This window comes from Natator depressus, chromosome 2 (assembly GCF_965152275.1).
Source record: "Natator depressus isolate rNatDep1 chromosome 2, rNatDep2.hap1, whole genome shotgun sequence".
Classification (NCBI taxonomy): domain Eukaryota; kingdom Metazoa; phylum Chordata; order Testudines; family Cheloniidae; genus Natator; species Natator depressus.
The window spans coordinates 119,789,364-119,811,857 of record NC_134235.1 but is presented as its reverse complement, the minus strand read 5'-3'; the positions used below and the strand labels follow the sequence as shown (position 1 = coordinate 119,811,857).

The 22,494-nt window shown below is 38.2% G+C and overlaps 1 protein-coding gene across 1 annotated transcript in view; it reads right to left on the bottom strand.

Moving 5' to 3' along the window:
* The window catches only part of PIGN (phosphatidylinositol glycan anchor biosynthesis class N), a 145,542-nt gene that overhangs the window by 12,536 nt on the left and 110,512 nt on the right, over positions 1-22,494 (bottom strand). Inside the window, exons 21-28 of the mRNA XM_074944973.1 lie at positions 18,311-18,419; positions 15,176-15,278; positions 14,055-14,157; positions 11,764-11,850; positions 8,504-8,559; positions 7,910-7,985; positions 6,340-6,413; positions 2,668-2,710 (exon numbers count right to left, since the gene is read on the bottom strand). Of these exons, the coding sequence (XP_074801074.1) occupies positions 2,668-2,710; positions 6,340-6,413; positions 7,910-7,985; positions 8,504-8,559; positions 11,764-11,850; positions 14,055-14,157; positions 15,176-15,278; positions 18,311-18,419 (651 nt within the window). The remainder of the gene's footprint in view (positions 1-2,667; positions 2,711-6,339; positions 6,414-7,909; positions 7,986-8,503; positions 8,560-11,763; positions 11,851-14,054; positions 14,158-15,175; positions 15,279-18,310; positions 18,420-22,494) is intronic.

The following is a 22,494-nucleotide window of genomic DNA, read 5'->3' as shown; positions in this document are numbered from 1 at the left end:
TAGGGTAAGCAGATACTCAGCAGGGAGGACAGTGCAACTCATATAATTTTTCATTTTACATATGCACACATACACACACAAAATGCTCTTCTATTTTTGTTTAATATGTGAAATTATCAATTTTATATGGACTGAATGTCAATATTTTCCCACCTATGGCCATGACTAGCAAATTTAAATAATTAACCATTACTATACATTGCATTGTGGGGGATTTGGGTGAAACAGCAAGAAGGATTCTGGGATGGAGCCTAAAGGGACCTGGGATATAGGGTAATGGAAGAAAAAGTGTGTGTCATGTTGGGGTCACAGGTGAAAATGTTTGAGAAGCTCTGTTTTACAACACAGAGAATGTGTATATTTGTCCGCTGTGTGATACAGAGATACCTCAGTCCCTCTGACTTTCCCCACCCACACCTACTGTGCTGTCACCCTGTTCTCTACCTTTTACCCCTAAGCAAAATAAGACCCTGGAGAAAAATCAAGATCCTCCCAACTTCCTCTGAAGCAACAGAAAAAATCTTGCCCTGCCCCCTTGTTCTTGCTCCCCCTGCCCCACAGAGTGGCTAAGGAGTTTCATCCCAGGGCCTGAGTCACACACCTACCAAGCCCTGGCTGCCTGGTCTCCCCTTTCCCTACCAGGTAGACAGTCCTGTGTGATCTGTCTTTCCCTAATGACTCTCAGGCTAGAGGAGAAGTTAGGATATGGCAGCATGGAGAAGTGGGTTATGTACTATCAGTGAAGGCGGTGCAAGATTCATCAGAAGCAGGGATTTAGGGCAGGTAAGGACTAGCTTTGCCTCCCAGTGACCAGAAACCCTCTTTCCCATCTCCCCCACACAACAATCTTTAGTGACCAGCAAAAAACTTCAGCAATTAGCTGACGTACACCTTAGGTTAAACTAGTTTCTTAAAGATTATTTCAGACAGAAATCAGGGGCAGAAGATTAAAATCAGAGACTCCACCATCTGAAAAGGAGCATTTAAAGCTGGTGGGTTGAGTACAGCAAACCTTTAAAAAAATAAACTCAAAAGCTACTTTAAATTTCTAACAACTGTTCATATTTTAAAACCTTTCATGAGAGAGAACAGAATAATGATTCTCAATACTCTCCTTGAAGCGAGGTATGTGAGGAACTCAATCCATTTAAAGGATCACCCTAAAAATCTGCTGTATTTATACTGTATTTATAATGCAAGTTTAGCAATTAACTCCTTATTCAAATAAATACACCCAACACTTTTGGCTTCTTCTCAGAATTTGGATGCTACCTCTACTAACTGTGTGGTCAAACACCATTCTGAGTATATGCAGACAACTGAACTTGCGCCTGCAAGGTTCACCAAGTAATATCACAAAGAAAAAATTCCACACAGTTAGTGGCTGCATTAAGTGTTTGGTAAGAATAAGAACCATTATGCATTTCACTTTATTTTTGTTTCTATAATCATCTTCTTTGTTTCATATATATACATATAAATACACACAAACACACATCTTTGTTTCATATACAAACACACACACCCCTATAGTCATCTTATATATATATATGAAACAAAGATGACGACTATAGATGTGTATATGTATACACACATACAATTCCTGCATGTCAAAACTCTGTAGTTCATTGCATATGTGTATTTTATTAACATTTTAATTCTTTTCCTACTGAAATTAAATAAATAAAAATAAATAAAAAAACAGTTTATAAAAATCTTTATGTGAAAATTAGATAAAAATACTTCTAGGACCCAGCCTGTTTGTCACTCTAAGATCAAACTAGACATTCTGATGTTTTGTACCTCCTATTTCTCTTATATGGTAAAACCTCTTAAACCACACTGCAATGTGAAATGACATAACACAAACAGCGGGTTTTGTCACTTTGAAGTAAATCTTCCAAAACAGAATGTGGGAAGTGAGAGCAAAAATAGCATAACTCCCTGCCCACTGCTTTGAGCATGTTTACCTTCCAGTCATAATATAATATAGCAATGCACTGCTATTGTTGAAGACACTTTTTAGGGAATTAATTGTGTCACTTTAAATTTGTAAAGGTTTTTTTTAAGATGTCTCTATTTAAATGATTTTGATCATGAATCTACAAGTGGCTGGGGTGAATTTTCCCCACTGCCTCACACAAAGGATACAATTGCTCTACAAAAGATACCTCTCATATATTTTCCAGCCCTCCGCTGATAATTCTGACAACAGGTTTGAAAAATCAGTTCAGTGTGTGACACATTTCTCTCTCTCTCTCTCTCTCTCATTTTTTTTTTTTCTTCTGGCAGCAGGCAAGAAACTGCTGAAAAATTAACTAGACCAGGCACCCAGGTAAATCTGGCATTCCCTTGTGCTCTCATACTGTTAACCTGAACATTTGATTTGAAATACATTAAAAACCAGGAATACTAGCTTTAAAACAGCAGAGTGAAAGAAATGAAGTAAAAAAGAATTATGCCTCTTAAGAAGCATTCCTTACATGACATACAAAGCGTGAAGATGGGGATTTTTATCTGTAAATTACACCAGGATTTTGATTCAATTCACTGCCCTAGTTCTGAAAACTTTGAAGTCTGTAACTAATTCAGATATCTCTTGATTGAATTAGCTGAGCACTCTGCTTCCTTGATCTTATTTGCACAGAATGTCCAATAGTAGCTTACCAAAGCCATAATGTCTGAAATCACAAGAACGAGGAGGAAAAGGCTGCAAAAAAGGAGAGACCATAATTCTTAATTGATAGCCACAGACACAATTACGAAGTTATTAGAATCCGAAGTATAAATATGAATTATTATATATGATATTACTTCTTGCAGTTGGCTTTTTCATTCTTTGAGAGATACGTTTCCAAAGCACTTCGTGGGAAAAGTTAACACACAAAACAGGGCTGATATGCCTAACATGTTTGGAACATATAATTTTATCATGATGCTTTGAAAAGAGACTTATTCATTAATGTAATTACAGTTTTATAATAGGGTACCCCAAAAGTGAGTTATTTGCCAGCAAACCTGAGTGGCCTGTCAAATGATGACTGCTGCTGATATTTTAAAAGAATATTAAAAACAGTTTAAAAATCATAAAAAGAAAAGGAGTACTTGTGGCACCTTAGAGACTAACAAATTTATTTGAGCATAAGCTTTCGTGAGCTACAGCTCTCATCAGATGCATCCGATGAAGTGAGCTGGATGCATCCAATGAAGTGAGCTGTAGCTCACGAAAGCTTATGCTCAAATAAATTTGTTAGTCTCTAAGGTGCCACAAGTATTCCTTTTCTTTTTGCGAATACAGACTAACACGGCTGCTACTCTGAAACCTTTAAAAATCATGGCATTTGTAACCGTGTATACTGTGAATGCACAGTGGGTGACATCCACTCCTTACAGCACAAGTCCTATGCACCACTTCAAACCCTCAGAGTAGGAAGGCTTGGAAGATTCAAGAACAACAAAAGTACTTGTGAGCATAAAATTCTCTTGAATATTCTTCATAAAGAGCTGACCGAATCTGTGCTGACAAACCGGTCTTACTGGGTGGACAGCTGCTAAATGAGATTACGTGAGCCGCTCCTCCAGCACCTTAACTGACCGAGGGTAAAAGTGCTCCAGAAGTTCCCAAAAGCTTTGGGAGAGAGCTCCTAAATCCTCTGAATGCACAAAAACCCAGGAGTGTGAACCTGCAGTATGTAGGATTACTTTTGGAAATGTAAATTTCAGCACGTAAAATGACTAAGAGGGAGGAAGTAGAGCTAATAAAGCTTTTTCATTTTCTTAATATTTTACTCTTTACATTAAGTTTTTGAAGTAGTAGATCACATGAAAGCAGTTATTAATGACTGGCTTGTCAGTTAATGGCATTAGAGCAATGCTGCAAAGAGCTGACCCACTAGCAGGCACATCATTAACTGTAATAGTTTAATGTATACAGCATTATCATTATAAAATATAATCAATTTACAATGTGAAACTTCATTAGAAAACATATATCATAGTGCTCTGCAAGCATCAGCTAGTAGGCCCTAAAAACTGATTTATCCCTTTGAGAAAACTGAGTTTAGTGCTATATTTTCTAGCACTGTCTTGATAAACCAATTATGCTTCATTAGTTAATAAAGATGTGGCAAATTCACTATTTTCTGATTCGTCTACAAGCATCTTTTCCATTGGAAACTTCGTATTGATTTAAATAGCCAGCGATGTCACAATCTTGCAATATCTAGCAAGTGCTCAGCTACGGTACCACATTGATGGGAGATGTAGAAGAGCCCACACAGACAGAATATTCTCATGAAGAGCATGAAGTATGCTTCCTACAGTGAGCAGAGCGATTGAAGGCTATTCATGTGCCTAGCAAAAACCTCGCCTCTTGACAGGTACAAACATTCCTACCTGGAAAGCAGCAAGGATTTCACAAAAGAAGAACAGTGCTAATCTCAGTGCTCTCTTTTCAAAAAGATAAAGTTAAAAGAACGCTATTCCGGTTGCAAGTCAAGCCCCTGGAAGTTAGGAAATGCCAGAATTAAGGTTGCCTGTGGAACTTTAATTCGCCCCCTTTGTGCATATGCATTCTGACGCAGTCTTTAATTACATGATCACAAGCTATTTTTTTCCATAGACCTTATGTCCCATTAAGTAGGGGGATGGACCTATTTGGGATTATTAGGATTGGGTTATAAAGGGGGCTGTTGCATATCAGAAGTTGGAAGGTATATTGTGAATGAAGCAGGGGGTGGCAGAAAGAGCAAGCATGGTCTCATGGTTCAGGCAATTAACTGCAGATCTGGAGAACTGGATTCTCTCCCTTCCACTGGCACCGAGTTCCTGTGTGAGGCTGGGCAAGTCACATAAACCCAACTTTTCACAAGTTGTCACTAACTGCATGTTCTGCATTTTTTGGTGCCCAACCTGAGACTCTGATGTCTGATTTGCAGAAGTGCGAGCACTCACACCTGCAAATTGAGTAAGTGATACCTGTGCTTTGAGTATATAATGATAAGTACTCAGAAAAATCATCTCTTTTTTGTCTCAGACTGAACACTCAAAAGGCGTGGAAATGTTTTACTTTAATAATCGCCATACCTCAGTTCTCCATCTGTAAAATGGGGATAATAATGCCCTCTCACCTTACAGGAGTGTTGCAGAGATTGACTGATTAATGTTTGTGAAGTTACTATATTGATAGGCTCTGCAGAAAAGCCCATGAGGATATTAGTAATTCTCTTTTCAGAGCAAGGTTGGAATAATGCGCAGTAAAAAAAAAGTCCTGGGGCGATAAACTGAACAGGCAGGGTCCTATGGAAAAAATACCATGTGAAATGCATTTAAAGATTATATCAGAATGCATACACACACGGAGGTGATTAAAGTTGCACATGCAACCTTAATTGTGGTATTTTCTAACTTCTGAGGGCTTGATTTTGAAACCTTACTAGTGTTCTTTTAATGTAGCTTTTTGTGTGTAATTCCTTAGGTTTTTAAAAAAGAAAACTGAAAAAACAATAGCTCCATCATATGGAATCGTATTGACACCCAGATGGGTCATTGGCAGGGTTGGAACCTTTAGATCCACCACACAGATCTCTATCACTTGAGCTAATGGAGTAACTGATGGTAGTAGGTTGATATCCTCTATGTTAACCAGCACTAAAGTGGGTGAGACATATGGGTTTCACATATTTGCTGACAGCAGAGGAATGGTGAGACTCAGGAATCTGGGTTTCCATTCCAGGCTCTGGAGGGGAGTGCGCTCTAAATTGCTATGCAAGGGCAGAAAGAAATCCATAATGAAAGTGCCTGGTCAAAGACTTGTTTGAGTGCCTTTTTCAAAAAACGCAATTTGTGGTGAGGTCAGTGCTATGAAGTTTTAATTTAGCTGGCTTGTACATTGTTTATTTAAAAATATATTTGTACTATATGGAGAGATGCAATTTAAAACATGAAATTCTAATTTAAATATTGCTTACTTACTTTTTCTACATTAAGTTTGTTTGTATCTTTTATGTTTTAAATGCAGAAAACGAAATGTTTGATCATTCATACTGGGCCAAACTTTAAAATCCACCATAGGTTTTTACTCATTTGTTACTGAGGCAAACTCCCACTGAAGTTTCAGCCTGTGTAAGCAGTGAGCAAAAAGTGAGCTATGTCATCAGAGGGGCTCATTGGTTAGTTTAGTCTGATACCTGATAAATCCAAATTCTTTCAAAGCAAGTGGACTGATGTACAAATGAAGCCTGATTCTGGGTATTTCACACCCTTACTAATTATACTGTTTAGCTGATTTCCACAATCAAACCCACACCATCTACTGCAGTAATATAACATTTGCTGTACCTTTTAGAAGATAACTGGGTTGTGACTTGAACAGCTTCAAAAGCACATGACACAAGAACAAAAGGGATTACAATCTGTTTAAAACATAAATTACATTATGGTTTAGAGCAACATTTGTAAAACAGCCTATCAGAACACCACTAATGGTCATGGAAACATTTTCCTCCTTTTCAAATTGCTATTATGGGAAGCTTCATTGTAGCACACGTTGTAAAAATAAAATACTGGCAAAGAAAGGGTGATAACTCATTTGGCAGAGAATATACTTAGGAAACTGATATAAAATCTATGGCCATGGCCTACCTGAAGTGAAAAACTATGAGGCACCATGCAACTAAATGATTAAAACATATTAATGATCCTTGTTTCAGCTGATCCAGTCTAGCATTGATGATAAATATTTGAGCAACGCTGTAACACACAGAATTTGCAATATTTTACATGGTAGTTCCTGGAACTTCCAGTGTGAAAGGATGATTTCAGCCCACGCACAAATGCCTGGATGTGGCAAGTACTGAGCCAAAAAAAGAATAAATACTCCACTCACTGTCCTCCAAGAGGACACAACTAAGCCAACCTGCACAACTTAAATAAATAAATAAATAAATAAATTTAAAAAACCCCCTCTCAAATATGTGCACTGTATTTTCTTTTTTTAGAACTGATCCACACTTCTTTAAGGCTAGAAGTACACAAAGAATCCACCTTTTAAAGACTGAACCTGCCATTTCCCAGCTCCTGCCTTACAGCTGTTGGAAAGTACAGGTTGGGATGCAGATGTGGTCACATCTGGGGCAGAAAGGCAGCTTCAGTTCTGCTAATGGTAAATATTGCCCAGCATCCAGCAGGTTTGGATTCAACAAAGCTCTGGAGCAGACTCTGGTTGCTCCTCCAACCAACTTTTCTTCTTGGGAAAAGAGGTGGCGGGGTGAACATATCACTTACATTAGGCGTAATCTAGCAGCAGGTTGTCTGCACTGCTGTCCCTTAGTGCTGTCTAATGATTTCTGCCCTAGATATCATCAGAGAAGCACTCCTAAACCTTATCTTCAAACAGGGAATGACAGCATGGGCAGGGAAATGGGAAATCCAGACTTTAAAAGACTATTTAATTTGTTTATTTTAAAAAATCAGATAGAGTAAAGTTTGCAAAAATGACAACAGTAAAAAAAAAAAAATCAAGACATTTCTATTTAATACAATCTAGATGGATGGAGATAATAAAATATATATTTCCCCGCTTTCATTTGTGTATTATAAACAATGGGAAAACCCTCTATGTTTTAAGTTATTTAACAACATCTTTTCAATGCTTAAAATTCCTATTTAAATATAATAAAATATATTTCTCATGAGTCAGTCATGTATTCTGTATACTGAAGTCAAACACCCTTTACAGGTTTTATTTTCAGAAATTCTGTAGAAACAGATAGTTGCAGACAGGATAAAATGGGTTAATGAATCTCAAAAACATATATATTCTGTAAATTGAAAAAGAATTCCTGCATGCATGATGTATTACTCATTAATCCATTCTTTGAGAGAACTGCACAAAGATGCAATCACTAACCTTCCACACCAGCAAGCTTCCCATTATAAACGGATTGAACACAGTCAGGAAGCAATAGACAGAAGCAGGGTCAAAACTAGAGAACCATGAAAATAATAAAATAAAAATTATTAAAATGTATCTTTGCAAACAGTATTTTCTATAAAAAAGCAGAACATTTCATTTTCCCTGCTCATGAGATGTTTTAGATTTTGTTCAAAATATGAGCATGAAAGCCACTATTGTTCAAGTACTATTGTCCAAGCCCAAGTACAGTGTTACTTAGAAAAAACTGAGATACATAGGCTTTCTCTGTGACTATTTACAGCCCAATTCTTCAAGGTGCAGAGCTCTTCCTCAGGACTGAGTGCTCTCAACACCGACTAACAACAACTAAAAGTAGGAGTTAAGGCAATTCGGTATCTTGCAGGACTGGTCCCTTACACCAAATACCATAGAAAATAATACTTAAATACAACCACCACTAGATTATTACACTATTCTTATTATTTTGCTTATGTTGGACTGTTTTGTTAGGCGTGTGGTATTTGAGTATTTTTTGCACTGTCTTCTCTTTTGCACTCAACTTCTCTCAACAGCATTAATAAGATTTACCTGTTAACAGAAGCTATATTTCCAGTACCAAAAAAAGCCGTCATGATGAAGAAAACCTAAATATAGCTAAGGAAAATCCAACACAAAAGTTACATAAAAGATCAAATAAAAACAACATGCTGAAAATTTTGTTTTAAATATCTGTCAATCCAGCACTATGAGAACATCATTTACTATTGTTATAGTTTTACATTACTTTTAAAAGTATGAAATCAGATATCCTTGCCTGACTGAATTTTCAGATCCTGACTTTAAGCCAATTCTGATAGAGGGGAGCCCATGTGAAAATCAGGTTAATGACCGGTCTGCCCCAAAACCTGTCTGAGAGACCTAGGGACTCAGCTTTTTTTCTTGTTCAACTTGTGGAGTGGATACACTTCTTCATAACAATACAGTCACACATTCAAACATATGCACTTGTGTACATTTTAATGTGAGCGCGGTCCATCTATCAACCTATACACATTTGTCTTTGTCGGGGAATTAGCTGTGGTTGTTGGTCTTAAAAATAAGACTAAATATTGCCAGCCTACCCTCCCACACTCTAATTGTCCAAACAACAAAGCTCATCCATTATCCCATTGCTGCCCCTTATCTGCCCTTCTTCCTTGCTGCACATTCCACAAATATAGAGACAAGAGAGGAGGGGACAAAACCCTGATCTGATGGAACCTGTGTATCTAAAAGGGTCTAAAGCATATTCTTTTCACAAAGGTAAAACCTAGCTGCTATACAACCCCATGGAAGGGGGAGGATGGAAGGCTCCTACCTCCCCTCAGTGGTGAGGCCAAGGGCCTATATTAGTCTCTCATACCTCTTTAATCTGGCCACAGTTCCAGCAACCCCTCCCCCTACTGTGAAGTGGGAAGGTAATGAAAAGGGACTCCTGCCTCCAGAGTTTCCTGGGGGAGAAGGCAGGGCTGGCATGGCCTCTCCTGACCTTTTCATTCCTGTCATGGAGTATTTAAATATCTCAGTATAAAAGGTTCAATATTAACTATTCAATAGGGTCTTCAAGAATTTGCAAGCAAATTTTTGAAAGGAATATGTGAGCACAAATAAAGAAATTCCTAGCATCTACCTCCCAACAGAATCACACTGTTTCAGGTTTACTAATCTAACAGTCTAACAATATTGTAAAATTCTTCCAGGTCAGATTTATAACAGCTACAATTCTCTAATAAAACAGGAAACAGCCCAATGGGCTGGGTTGCCACCTAATCAAGATGCTAAGCATATGCAATCTGAATCTCCTTCTGGAAGATCAGGCTAACAAAGGCCTAAGGCTCCTCAATATAGGCCAACTCTCAAGCCCTAATTGGGAATCTTGGCATGTTCTTTTAATTTAAAATAGTTTCATGGTAGCAATATTACAGTTCAAGTTAAGAAGTCATTTCCTTCTTCACCACTATATAGTCATTAATAATATTCTAAACTGAAAAAAACAAAAAACCTTTTGAGCTGAAATTCATTGTACTTGTTCTTAATAAAAAGGTAAACATTTTATTGAAACTGAACAAAATATATTCAGTTCCTTTAGTGTGCCCAAGGAAATACTACATTTGAGCTTTAAAAACTGTTCAATTTTTTTTTTTTTGCTTAATCAAAGAAAAACTGATTTTTAAATTTTCAAATATTGCATGAGGCCAGTGCTAAATACCCCATTAATTCTGTGAAATTTTAAATGTTTTGTTAAGAAATAGAAAAGCTGTAAATGAAAAAGATAAGCTTACTGTACAATAAATAAAGTTGCTTTTAAGGTACCCACCTAAATCATATTCAGGTTCAGGATGCTCTCTGAACCCAGAAAACCATTTGCTCACTCTTTCCTTAGCTCTGATTTTCCTCCAGAAGGATAGCATCAGACCTCCTGGACTTTCTTCTGGGCCCCTGAGGTTCTACAACAGTGGCGCTCAAGAGCTGTACACAAGTTATGCATGGGGCGTACCACTGGCAGCGGAGAGGAGGAGCAGCACTGGCCGCCCCACTGCTACATAGGTTTGGTCCTGCCAGTCCTCCAGTGTGACAGGGGAGCTGCGGGGCCAAACCAGAGCAGTGTTGTGAGCCCCCCGTGCATGGAGGCCACAACACTCAGTTTTGGCCCCATAGCCCCTTTGTCACAACAGAGGAGCTACAGGGCCAAATCTGAGTGGGCACACTGGGCAAGGGGGCCGCCAACACCACCCCTCCTCACGGTGGCCTGCCCAGACTTGCCCCACTTCCAGCAGCCCATGGCCCTCTCAGAGATAGGAAGTGATACTACATTTTGCGGGTCAAGCTGGAAGGCGGGGGTTGAGCATTTGGTAGCAAGGTGCAGATTCAGCAGCTGCAGCAGGGATGGCTCCACAGGGATTGATGGTGTGTACAATGGGAAACATTTATTTTGGGGCACTCCATTCTACGAATTCAAACTTTGTATGCTTTGGGATTTTGGTTCACCCTGCTCAGACTGGTGCCTACTACGAAAGCACTGTGTACTCCGTAGAGCACAAACCAAAAGCTCAGGAGACAGGCTGCCAAACTTGCCAGGTTCCTTCTTATGTTATAAAACATATGGGAGGTCCTAACTCTCTCTTTCCTCCTCCCTCAGCCCGACCCACTACGATAAACCTATTTCCCCACTGACCCCATGCTAATTCTTCCTAGAAAACCCTCTAATCTTTCTTGTAATTCACAAACTCACTACCCTGGCTGCCAAATCTCCCTTACCTACCCTCAGCCCAGTGACAATCGTATCACTCTCTCCCAGCTACCCAGCTTTCATGATAAAAAAAGAGGAAGGGGATTATTAGAAACAATTTAGTTTTAGGAATGTTTAGTGTCTGAAGGATCCAGCCCTATGTTTGCTTATCATCCCATCCACGAGGGTCAACTTGTGTCCTATAATATTTTAATGTTAAATAAATAAATAAAATATAATATAATATAATATAAAAACAGGAATAATTTTAGCATAACCTTTCTCAAGGGACAAAGAAAGGAGTTCCAGGTGGGCACAGTTTGAACCGGCTTGTGCATCAGCAGATCAACCAAAAGATTAGCCTGGTATTTAGAACAAAGGCCTTTAAAAGAAATCCTTCTTTTACAAGAAAAGACCTTCTAAAAATCTTTAAAAGAGGCTGTTTGTGTATGAATTCAGCAGTAACCCAAGCAAATACAGTACATTCTGAAATTCACCATTGTGCCACTGGCCAATCTTTACACTGGAAGCTAAATTACTGTGTCATAATCACTGCTTTCCAAACAAGGCAAAAGGATACAAAGAAAAAAGACCTGCGGATGTCATCCAGGTGGAGTTGCCGAAACTGAGTTATATCAGTAGAGCAGGAGAAGTTGAGAACAGCAAGCTGTGAAGACAGCAAGAAAAAATCAATACATGATGTCAGGTGGTTCACTTTGATACTAAGAATATATTTTAGTGGATTTTGTGAGGAATTAACTCACTTCCCCATCAACAAACAGATCCATTTGTGATGAAGCTTGTAAACTTTTCCTATACTTTAATGAGTCTGCCAGAAAGATATTGTATAAGTAGAGTGATCGTTGATCAAATGAACCCAGCAGAGCTTCTGATGCTGTCTTCGGTAAGAAACAACTCCCCTACCTTTGGTTTACTATTTTGATCCGTTTTCTTTTCCCCTGTCCCAAGTGGTGGTGTTTTTTTAAAAATACATTTTCACTGCCCACAAAAACAGGTAGATAAAGATCTCCTACTATAAAGACTGCAATTATCCTCAAGGTGAGGTATGGTGTGAATGAGGATACTGAAAGATTCTTCAGCTTCTCTACTCTGCTCTGGACATGACAACTCTTGACCCTGGGGAGAAATTGTCTTCAGAGTTTAAGACAGCAATGAACTTCTTTTCATTGGAAAAAGCAAAATCCCATGTGGTGGATCTGAAATACAGACCACATATTGCTTAAAAATAGTCTCACATCAGCAGAGACCTGAGTGGATTCCTAAATGCAGGACTTTTTGGCAGACATTAAAGTGGGGCTCTTGAGGTGTAGTGTAGTACAGCGGTTCTTGTTTTTGTTTGTTTGTTTGAAGAAGACTAGAAAAATAAAGTGAAAGATTTCTTCTCACTGAAAGCAAGACAAAGGTCACAATATGTAAAGGAAAAATGATAACGCTACCGAATCACAGCCTCAAGCTTACATATATTCTTTTCATTCATAGTCGATTCATATGGTCTCATAAGCAGAACCCAAACCATGCATCTTTCACATTGTGCTTGGATTTCTACTATTTAAGATTTAAGGAAACAGGCCCATGTGATACATATAAGCCTCACCTTGTTAAGTTATGTAAACAAATGACAATATTCACCATTTGCATTTCTAATGCTCTGCCTTGTATCAATAAATGTTGTATCTGAAGTTTTAAAATTGCATCCCTGCAGGTAAAAAAAAATACAATAATTGCCAGATCAGCACTTGTGAATGCTTCTGCCTCAATTTTACCCCCTGACTTTTCTCCCTGACTAAGGCATTATTCATCTCTGAAATCTGCTATCCCAGTTTGTAGCTCAACATGGTATCAATATGCCACTGGGTTGACTACATATAAACTACAAAAGCAGTGAAGGCTCAGAACTGTAGCTTCCCCTCTACGTAACTCTGGCAAATTCCAAAGCATCCTTGCCATTGATTCTCTATAATTATCATCAATGACGATGGATTCCTGGGAAATAGGGAGGGCATGGTATTATATCTCCTGCCCAGCTCAGAATGGCTGGAGAGCTCTATAATAGGCATTTTGGTTCTAACCAATTCAAGGGCACAACAGCAGCTTAGACTAAGAGTGGAATCGCGATGTGATCATGGGTTCAGAGCATCACTGACATAATAAATCTCAAAGACAAGGAAATTATATTGATACATAGTGTAAATCCCTTCTGAGGGAAAATCCAAGAATTTGCTAGCATAAATTCAGTTAGCGGCACCCTGTCTGCCTGATCAGAAATAAAAGACCACACTGATAAGAAAGACAGGCAGGCAGAAATTAAATGACTCTACAGATATTTCCTTTGGGTAATTTCAGAAATCAAATGACTATTTCTTTTCAGCCTCCATCACCAATACTCCTGTGCTAGTCATTTTATTTATTTAGAATTTCCCATCTTTAAAACAGACAGTAACGTTATACTTATCCTGGGAAGGACTTTCACTCCTTATTTTGAATTAGCATTAAACTCAATGGTCCCATCTCTAACCTACAGAATATACTGCTTCAGTCACATTGATTTCCTGTGGTCTTAGAAATAGCTCTAATATGGAATATAGCAAATAAAATATTTTATAAATCTCTTTTACATTTTCTTATGAGATGGGCACCTGATATAGGCTTTCCATACTCAAAGAATATGTACTTGAGCTTTGCTACAAACTATTCAACAGAAACTACTGAAGATATTTTAAAAATCTAGTGTGCCTGGAAGAAAAACCATGATGAAACTGAACTACAGCCATCACTGGGCAATCACTTCATACTTTTCTAGTGGAGCAGTTTTTTGATAATGAATCAAGAGTAACTGTCTTGAAATGCTACCTTTGTTTTAAGTGAATCGCCATAGTGCTGTAATGCTTCTTTTTCCATGTATATCCAAGCAAACATCAACCCAGACAATACCAGTGGAAAGAGAGCTTCATATCTGAATAAAATGATTAACATAATATTACATATATACATACAATCATAAGCATAACGTATTCAATTATACAAATAATGCATGTACTTTGAGATTGACTCCCTGTTAATCTGAACTATATCATGTCAGAGACCTATAAAATACTTTAATTTTGTCTGAGGGGAATGTGCGGTGGGAATTTAAAGTTGCTGGGGTCGACTGGCTGGAGATCAATCGACGTGCAGTAAGATGGGAGGAAGACGTTAATTTGCTTTGGACAGTTTGTGTTTTGCAACTTCTATGTTATTATGTTTTTAAATGTATGTCAGGGCTTCAGATGGGCACCCTTTGGTATGGACTTTCTTTAGAAAGAAATTGAAACAACATAAATAGAAAAACATTTCTCTTCTTTTTAAAGGTTTGGATGGTATCTCTGTTGTTCACTAAGGCTCTAGAATGCTCAAACTGTCTTAAAAGCTACCCTCCACTACCTAGTAACTCTGATCCTTTATAGGTGCAAGTGAGTTTTTGAGCACCCTGAATTGTTGAGATTCCATCTAGGGGCACAAGGACTATTTCTAACTTCAATCCAGAATTGTTTAGAGGATGTGCCACAACTTTCTCTACACTAGAGAAGGTTTAACCACCGTCCTTTTTATAAGGAGGCGTGACATTACACGAACGTTGTTTTTTGCTCCTTTGTTTTGTAGTTGTAGGATTTAGGGCTGTCTACACACAAACTTGCAACAAAATAACAAAAGATGTAAATTAAATCCAATTTAGTTATTTTGGTCCAACTTTGTACGTATACACATCCTACAACCCACTGCCTGAGGGGTGTTGGAGATATAAAGTGCATGCAATCTAAGAGAATTATCAGACATTTTATGTAGTTCATTCAAAAGGTAAAATGTGGATTTTACTAGGGAACAAACTTTCCACCTTTATAAGAACATTCAGAGATTTAGTAACTTTTTCACATTCAACACTTAAATGTTTTATTAGAACAAGATGCACCAAGCTGTAATTAAAAAGGAAGTACCCTGTGCTGAGGAGCAAGTAGGGTGACATCAAAGAGAGAAGTATGCTAAGCAGTCGCTGGAAGAAAAACGTGGGACTCAGTAATGGCACAAACAAGGATGAGGCTGTAACAGACAGAGAACCATATGTCATTAACACAAGAATAAGAGATGTATTATCCTATTTACACTACAAAGACAAAATGTCACAGCTTTCAAATATTATGCATGGAGGTTCAAGCCAGATCATATTTGCCCTGGTTTGTTTTCTGGAGTTACTTTTGCTAAAGTAATTTATCATTTAAATTATTTAGTTTTTCTTAACATTTACTAAAGTAACTCTGTATTCTCTATCATATTAATTGTTGAAGATATTGTCAAATTTTGAAAATGCTATTGAAAACATTTTATATATGAAATAATATCAATTTTCAGTGTTGAATGAGCAAAAATTGGAATATTTAAAGAAGCTACTGGTGGCAGATGGGAAACCGTAATGAACAAGCTTCTCCCTTTTTGGGAGCTGGGTTAATACCAAAATTATTTCACTAGTGAATCAAGTGACTTTCTTCAACCGAGTGTCGAGTCCACTTTCAGCTTTGCATCATCACTTATGGGATTCTACGCATAAGGCAGGTTCTGAACAGGAAGAAAGAGCAGGGGCACTGCAGGTCAGGACTGCAGTAAGGAAGTGAGCATAGCACCTGCCCTCATTTTGCCCCTCTCATGTGATTACTCCCATTCATGATTTTACAATGTTAGGAGAGATTCCTTTCCCTACCATGGATGGTACTGAATGATTGCTTGGCAGACTATGGTTTTTATCACATCTCTGAAGCATCAAATCAAGTATTATCATTGATGGTGTGACAATGAGAGTTCAGACACTCCCAAGGGGAGAACTGAAAAATTGAAACCCCAGAATAAGTAGTTACACCAACTGACTGAATACGGTGTTATTGTACTATAAAACTATACCAAGTAGGGTCTTTTATGAAAAGCTTGTAATTTGCTGAAGTTAACCGTCATTATGAGATCCATATACAGGTTATGGTTATGAATGTATGTGTATATATAGAAAATTGTAATTGTGGTGCAACTTCAGCATATGTTGACTGAGACAATTGCTAGGCGCTTGAATCCAGTCTCTTCTGGTTGAGGAGGTAGTTCTTCACTGCCTACCTCCCCAACCAGAAGAGACTGGATTCAAGTGCCCAGCCATTGTCCAGCCAAAAAAAAGCAAAACAAATAGGAACAGCTTGAATCTCAAGGCTTGTCTACACTATCTACGCTGACAGGAGGGCGCCTCCCATTGGCTTACGTAATACACCTCCCTGAGAGGCGGCAGCTAGGTCAATGAAATAATTATTCCATCAACGTAGTGTTGCCTATAGAGGGACTTAGGTCAGTTTAACTATGCCGCTCAGAGATGTGGATTATTCACAATATTATGGTTCTGCTGAAATATTCAACACATCTGTAGTACAGGATATGGAAGAATTTTTGTACAATTAGCTTTACTTTTGTCATATACCCACCCACTCCACAATCATCATCCTCTAGGCACATGAGCGGAAGCAATTTCTAGCATGTCTTACCTTGTAATTCTGATCATCTACCCTCCTTTACCCAACTCGCTTCCAATTTAAAAATATTGTTCTCTCACTTGCTACTGTGGGTAAAATTCACACACAAAAGGGAAAACTAGCTAAAACTCCAGTCCTGCACTGAGATCGGTGCAGGTGGACCCCAATGACTTCAAAGGTTTTCTTCACTGGTGGTGATTTGCCCACACAAAACTCACTACAGAATTGGGGCCTAATTTACAATACAAGATAAACAGGAGAAAGGATGATAGTATTGTAAAATGCTCAAAAGAAAATTGAAAAGAATGAGAAAAGCATGTTTTCCCTAATAATGTTCAGTTGTACTAATCTAATTAGGTATTACTGTAGACTATTATGACAGGTTTCAGAGTAACAGGTTTCAGAGTCCTTTTCTTTTTGTAGACTATTAGGTACATAATGTTCAGACAGAAGCATGATTGTTAAAATTGAAAGTGTCTCTTTAAGATATAGCAATTCCACCAGTATAAAAATGCATACAGCATGTAAAACATCAAGTAACCAGATAACAAAGGTCAAAACACTAGTAATAAACAAAGGTTACATTTTTGGTTTTGAGTTTTAGCAGAAAATTGATATCAAGCCTTAAATGGGATATATTTACTTCTGAAACAAATCCCTACATTCCTAGATTACTATAGTCGTGGATAAAGATAATTTTTGAGTCAGCCTCTACAGAACATCTACAAATGCCTAAAATCCATTGGGAGATTACTACAGAGATTATTTTTATAACAGAAAGACTGATGGTTTCATGTTACTATATTTCACAGTATCAATAAGTACAACTGCTTATGGTAATCATAGGTTCTTAATGTTAGGATCATATGAAAATCCACAGAGTTCTATGTTGTTTGCTCCTTTAATAATGATATTAAGCCTTTAACAGATGTTTAACATATACTACTATCAGACCACAAATATTTTCTGAGGCAGTTTTGAACAGTTCTACCACACGCTCACGGATGCACCTAATTGTCTTTGCTGTTATGTTTCAGTAAAAATTGAAACCACAGCTGATGCAAATAATTTTCCTGAAACGACATTGTACCACTTTGCTTTATTAACTGTTTTGCATGTAAACTGTCTTAGATTGCTTTTCCCTGGCTACAAGTAAAAAAAAAAAAAAAAAAAAAAAAAAAAAAAAAAATCTGTGTAATTAATTTTTAAAAAAGGCATACAGAGCTCTGCAAAACTTTCATAAAATAAAAATTACTTATAACTCAAGGTTTTCCACATTTCATTATGAACTTAAACATGAGCCATTTTTGTAGAACATTTTATTGTTTCATATTTCCCAGAGAAAATGTAACCAATTTTTAAAATAAAAACATGCCTAGATTTTGAGCAAGAATTACTTTTGAGCTACATAAATTTAAAGTATGGTGTTGTCAAAATTAGTTATGAAACAAAATTTAAAAAACTGTACAAAATTACATGAAAAAAGTTAGTGCAAAGATCATGGGAAAAAAATCTCTTCTCCTTTTCCTGAAAGTTATCTGTAAACTGGATCTGGATAGAAGGTCTCCTTACCTAGTATTGTCCAACTAATGATTTGATTAATTACAGGGAGTCCCTGCTTATGATGAAGACTGTTGTGGGTACTGTTCACAACATATGTTGAAAGTGCTATGTTCAGCATCTAAAAGGAAAAAAAAAAATTCAGACTAATAAAAACAGACAGTTAATCTGGTGGGTTCTCCTAAACTAAATGAAGACTATGTAAACGGTTGTTTCACACTTGCATAACTGCCTCGCCCAGATCAAACTGAATCATTATAAGAAAAGGGAGGAGGGAGCATATAAGAGCAAGACAGATTTAAATATGAAATATTAAAATAAAGATTTATAACAACAGAGGTACCTTTTGTGTTCTTATCTTTACAGATCTGAGAAGTACTTACAGTGGATCATCAAGCAAGAATATTTAGCACATTGTTTTATACTCAGTTCTAATGAGTCCTTAACGTTTGTCCTTACCTCTGCCCTATAAATCTTCGGCTTTCATTCTATTTACAAGAAAAATGGCTCTACTTATCTCTTGCATTCAAAGTCTACTAAGCCATCAGTTTCCCCTGTTGACATTTAGTTTTACTTGGGTGTATATAAAAAGCTGTACAAGTGGTGGAGGAGTCCTGCCGTGCTGAAGGTGGGATTCATTTTTAATCTACTCCCCCCCAGCACCACCAGCAAAAATCAGGATGGGAAATGCAAAGAGAGAAGGAACTACTAGGATACAAGAGGTTAATTTCTTGAACTGTCTATTCTTTAAAGATTGGTGTCCTTTGATTTGCTGTCAGATAGCTATAAAATAACACAAGAAAACTCCTCTATGACCTAACTAAAGATGGCTGTGTTACTTTGGAGCAAGACAACAATGAATCAAAGAAATCATTCCAACTAGAATTTCATTTATTATTATATAGTAGCAATATTGTGGTAGTGCTAAAAGGCAAAATCAGGTTCAGCAACACAGTGCTAGGCGTTTTACAAACAATATGGGATTTAAATGATATTAAGACAAGTGAAAGAGAGACAGGGTGACCAGACAGCAAGTGTGAAAAATCGGGACGGGGGAGTGGAAGGTAAAAGGAGCCTATATAAGAAAAAGAACCAAAAATCAGGATTGTCCCTATAAAATTGGGACATCTGGTCACCCTAAAGAGAGATGCTAATTATTAGGTCACAGTATTGCTTATTGTTCCTTGCCGAATGTACTCTTTGAATATCTGCCATTCACAAGCCATACACAGTGACATCTAGTGGTAATTGCAAAAATTTCATGCTTCATAATAGGGAATTTTTATGCCCTGATTTTCATAAGTGCAGAACATCTGCAGGACCTATTTACTTCCATCATTTTTAAATCAGGCCATAAGAGTATACAAGAGATATTTCTGCATACCTCTGTACTGGCTAGTAATAAGTGGTAGACCTCAAAAGGCTCAGAGGATCATCTCAGTCAAGCATCCATTGGAAAACATTTGCAGGATTTAGAGCAGCTTGATAACCTCCCTTCCCTTTAATATTCTTCTTGGAAAATAATTTTGTGCCCTAGGGATCTGGCTGCCTTTCAGCTATGCCCTACTCACTGGTGAAATCAAATCATACCCACTAAGGGATAATCCCCAGAGAGTACACTTCACACCTCTGTAGTGACCTGAGCAAGTGAGTAAACCTGCCAAAATGGTGTCAAAGTGGCATCAAAGCTTCTGGGAATACCTAATTCTGGAGACATAAAAGAGTTCAGGCTCGTTGCAGCTTTCATTAGAAAAAAAAAGTTTCCAGCACTTGTGAAGACAACTTTGAAAATGTAAACCCAGAGCTAGAGTTGAAAAGCTTGTCCTTGATTTTTCCTAAAGCTCACAGGTTATTCATGATCCCAGCCCCTACAGCTGCTCAGGGCTGGCCTTTGGGGTCTGTGAAAAACACAGCCACAGATCTCAGCTTCTGAGAGGATACCAGACCAATTCAGGGGTAAAGAAGTTAGTACCTGAGCTACTACTATTGGTGCCCCCTCCCAGTCAGCAACTGAGGCAGTTTGTCTGCTAAGCAACCAACATGATCTATAGCCACAAGGAAAGAGAATGGTGCAAAAGAGACCGAGGAGTAAGCCTAAGACTGGCAGCCAAGAATTCCTGTGTTCTAAGCCAGCATTGACAATGACTTCTATTGTGGCCTTAATCAAGTCACAGTCTTCGTTCATTTCCCCATCTGTAAAATGAGATTAATAGTTTACCCTTTTCACAGGGAATGTGATACCTTCACATCCACATGAAAATCAGGTCTCTTAGGAGCCATAACTGAGCCCCATGTTAGTAACAAATGGACAAAACAGCTTCCTGTACTACACTGGCTTCTGTATACAAATCTGCTGTGACACCTCTGTGATTAATTTAAACTAATGTGCACTCCAGTTAGAGAATTTTAAGAGATTCACTAAACACTGTATAGTTGGCAAACAATAAGCATCCCACATTTTTTCCCATTCCTGAAGTCTTATGATTATCCATTTTTTAAACACAAAACCGTATTAAAAAAAAGACAATACTCTAATCTCTATATTGAACAAAGTGCAACTAAAAATGAAATTTATGGTCTAACACCATCAACAGCAAACCCTTGTTTGCAGTTTTTATCTTTATAGGGAGTAATTAGTACTTTATAGCTCAAATGAACAGTGAATTGTGTCAAGCCGGAGAATTAGGTCTAAAACTGAAGTCAATCCAGGAATAGGGCTCAGGAGTTGAACAAAGGGTCTATCTTTGAGAATTATCCTGCTGCCAGAGGGGAAGGAGTGGGCTGACAGCAAGGATGCTGCTGGAGATAAAATACATGCTGTCACTGTTTTTACCTACCCTGAGACTCCTGCTGCCAGATTGCAGAAAAGCTGATAGCAGCTTCCCCCAGTGAACCTATTGACATAGGTGGCACCAAGCCTCCACATGGATCTTTCCTGCTGAAGTAGAGAAGTGGGCCACCAAGGCCTGTCTGCCACCCCACCACACCAAAGATCCTAGCTGACAAAAGGTCGAGCAGTTCACCAGTGGACTCCTTATCCCTCAAAAATCCATGCTGTTTGCAGGCATGGAAGGCTACAAGTGCCTAAGCTCACAGCACCTCAAAAATCTAAATGGTAAGGGAAAAAAATGTGCCATAAGACAAAGCCAGACTGCAGGGTCCTACATCAAAGTGCCAACCTAAACAGAGGAAGGGAAATGGTCACAGTGGCAGCATCTGCAGTAAACAGTGGACTAAGAAGATAGGATGTACTGGAACGGGAAACGAGTGGGAAGATATTTGAATCTCCAGTCCCCCACCTTAATAAAGAAGGTTGATCCCCTAAGATTTCTTCAGTCTGGGCACTCTCTACCCAAATGCCATAATTCATGAAAGTATACAAGAATCATGAAGTTCCAAAACTCATCCACTAAGGCTGGGTATCCTTCTGACAAAGAAAGGGCAACTAACCGGATGTAATAAGCCTTGATCCTCTCCAGATATGTTACCTCAGCTTTCAAGATGCTAGTCCTGATCCATTTGGGCAAGTCAGTTCTATGACATACTGTAATGATTGGTTCCTATGTAGAAAAGCTTTAAAGGTCCTACAGAAGTATAAATTATGCCCAATCTTTCATTTGGGTTATGGCACACACTGGGAGGGAAGACATCCTCATTCAGATGAAATTTCAAAACAACCTGCAGCAGTAAGCTCAAGCAAATAAAAAGATCTGCCATGCCCTTGTGGACAGCATTATAGGGTTCCTGGCATGAAAGAGCAGTTGTCTTAACCAAATGACAGGCAGAAGTAATCACCACAGGAAATTTTAAGTCAGTTGAAGTCAAAAGACTCAAAATGGGGTGCACATAGCCTCTAGCTCCTGTTCTTTCAGCAAAACTGTCACCTAAGAGAAAGAGGCAAAGGATGAGTGACAGGATTTAGGGCACCCAGACTAGGAAAACAGGACCAGGAGAGGAGAAGCTGTTGTCTCTGACAGATCCACCTGAACAGAAGCAGGAACATGCTCCAAGAAGCTGGAAGCTACTATTGAGCTTGTACAGTTTGGAGACGATATAGGAAGAGGTACTTTGGAGCCCAGAGTGACGGAGGTGTGTCTTCAAGATTCTGTGCAGAGGGGTGAACAGGTAAAGCTGTTTCTCATCTTCCAGGAACACTAGCAGTCTTCTGAAATCCTTTTTCCTTTTGAGCGCCTACA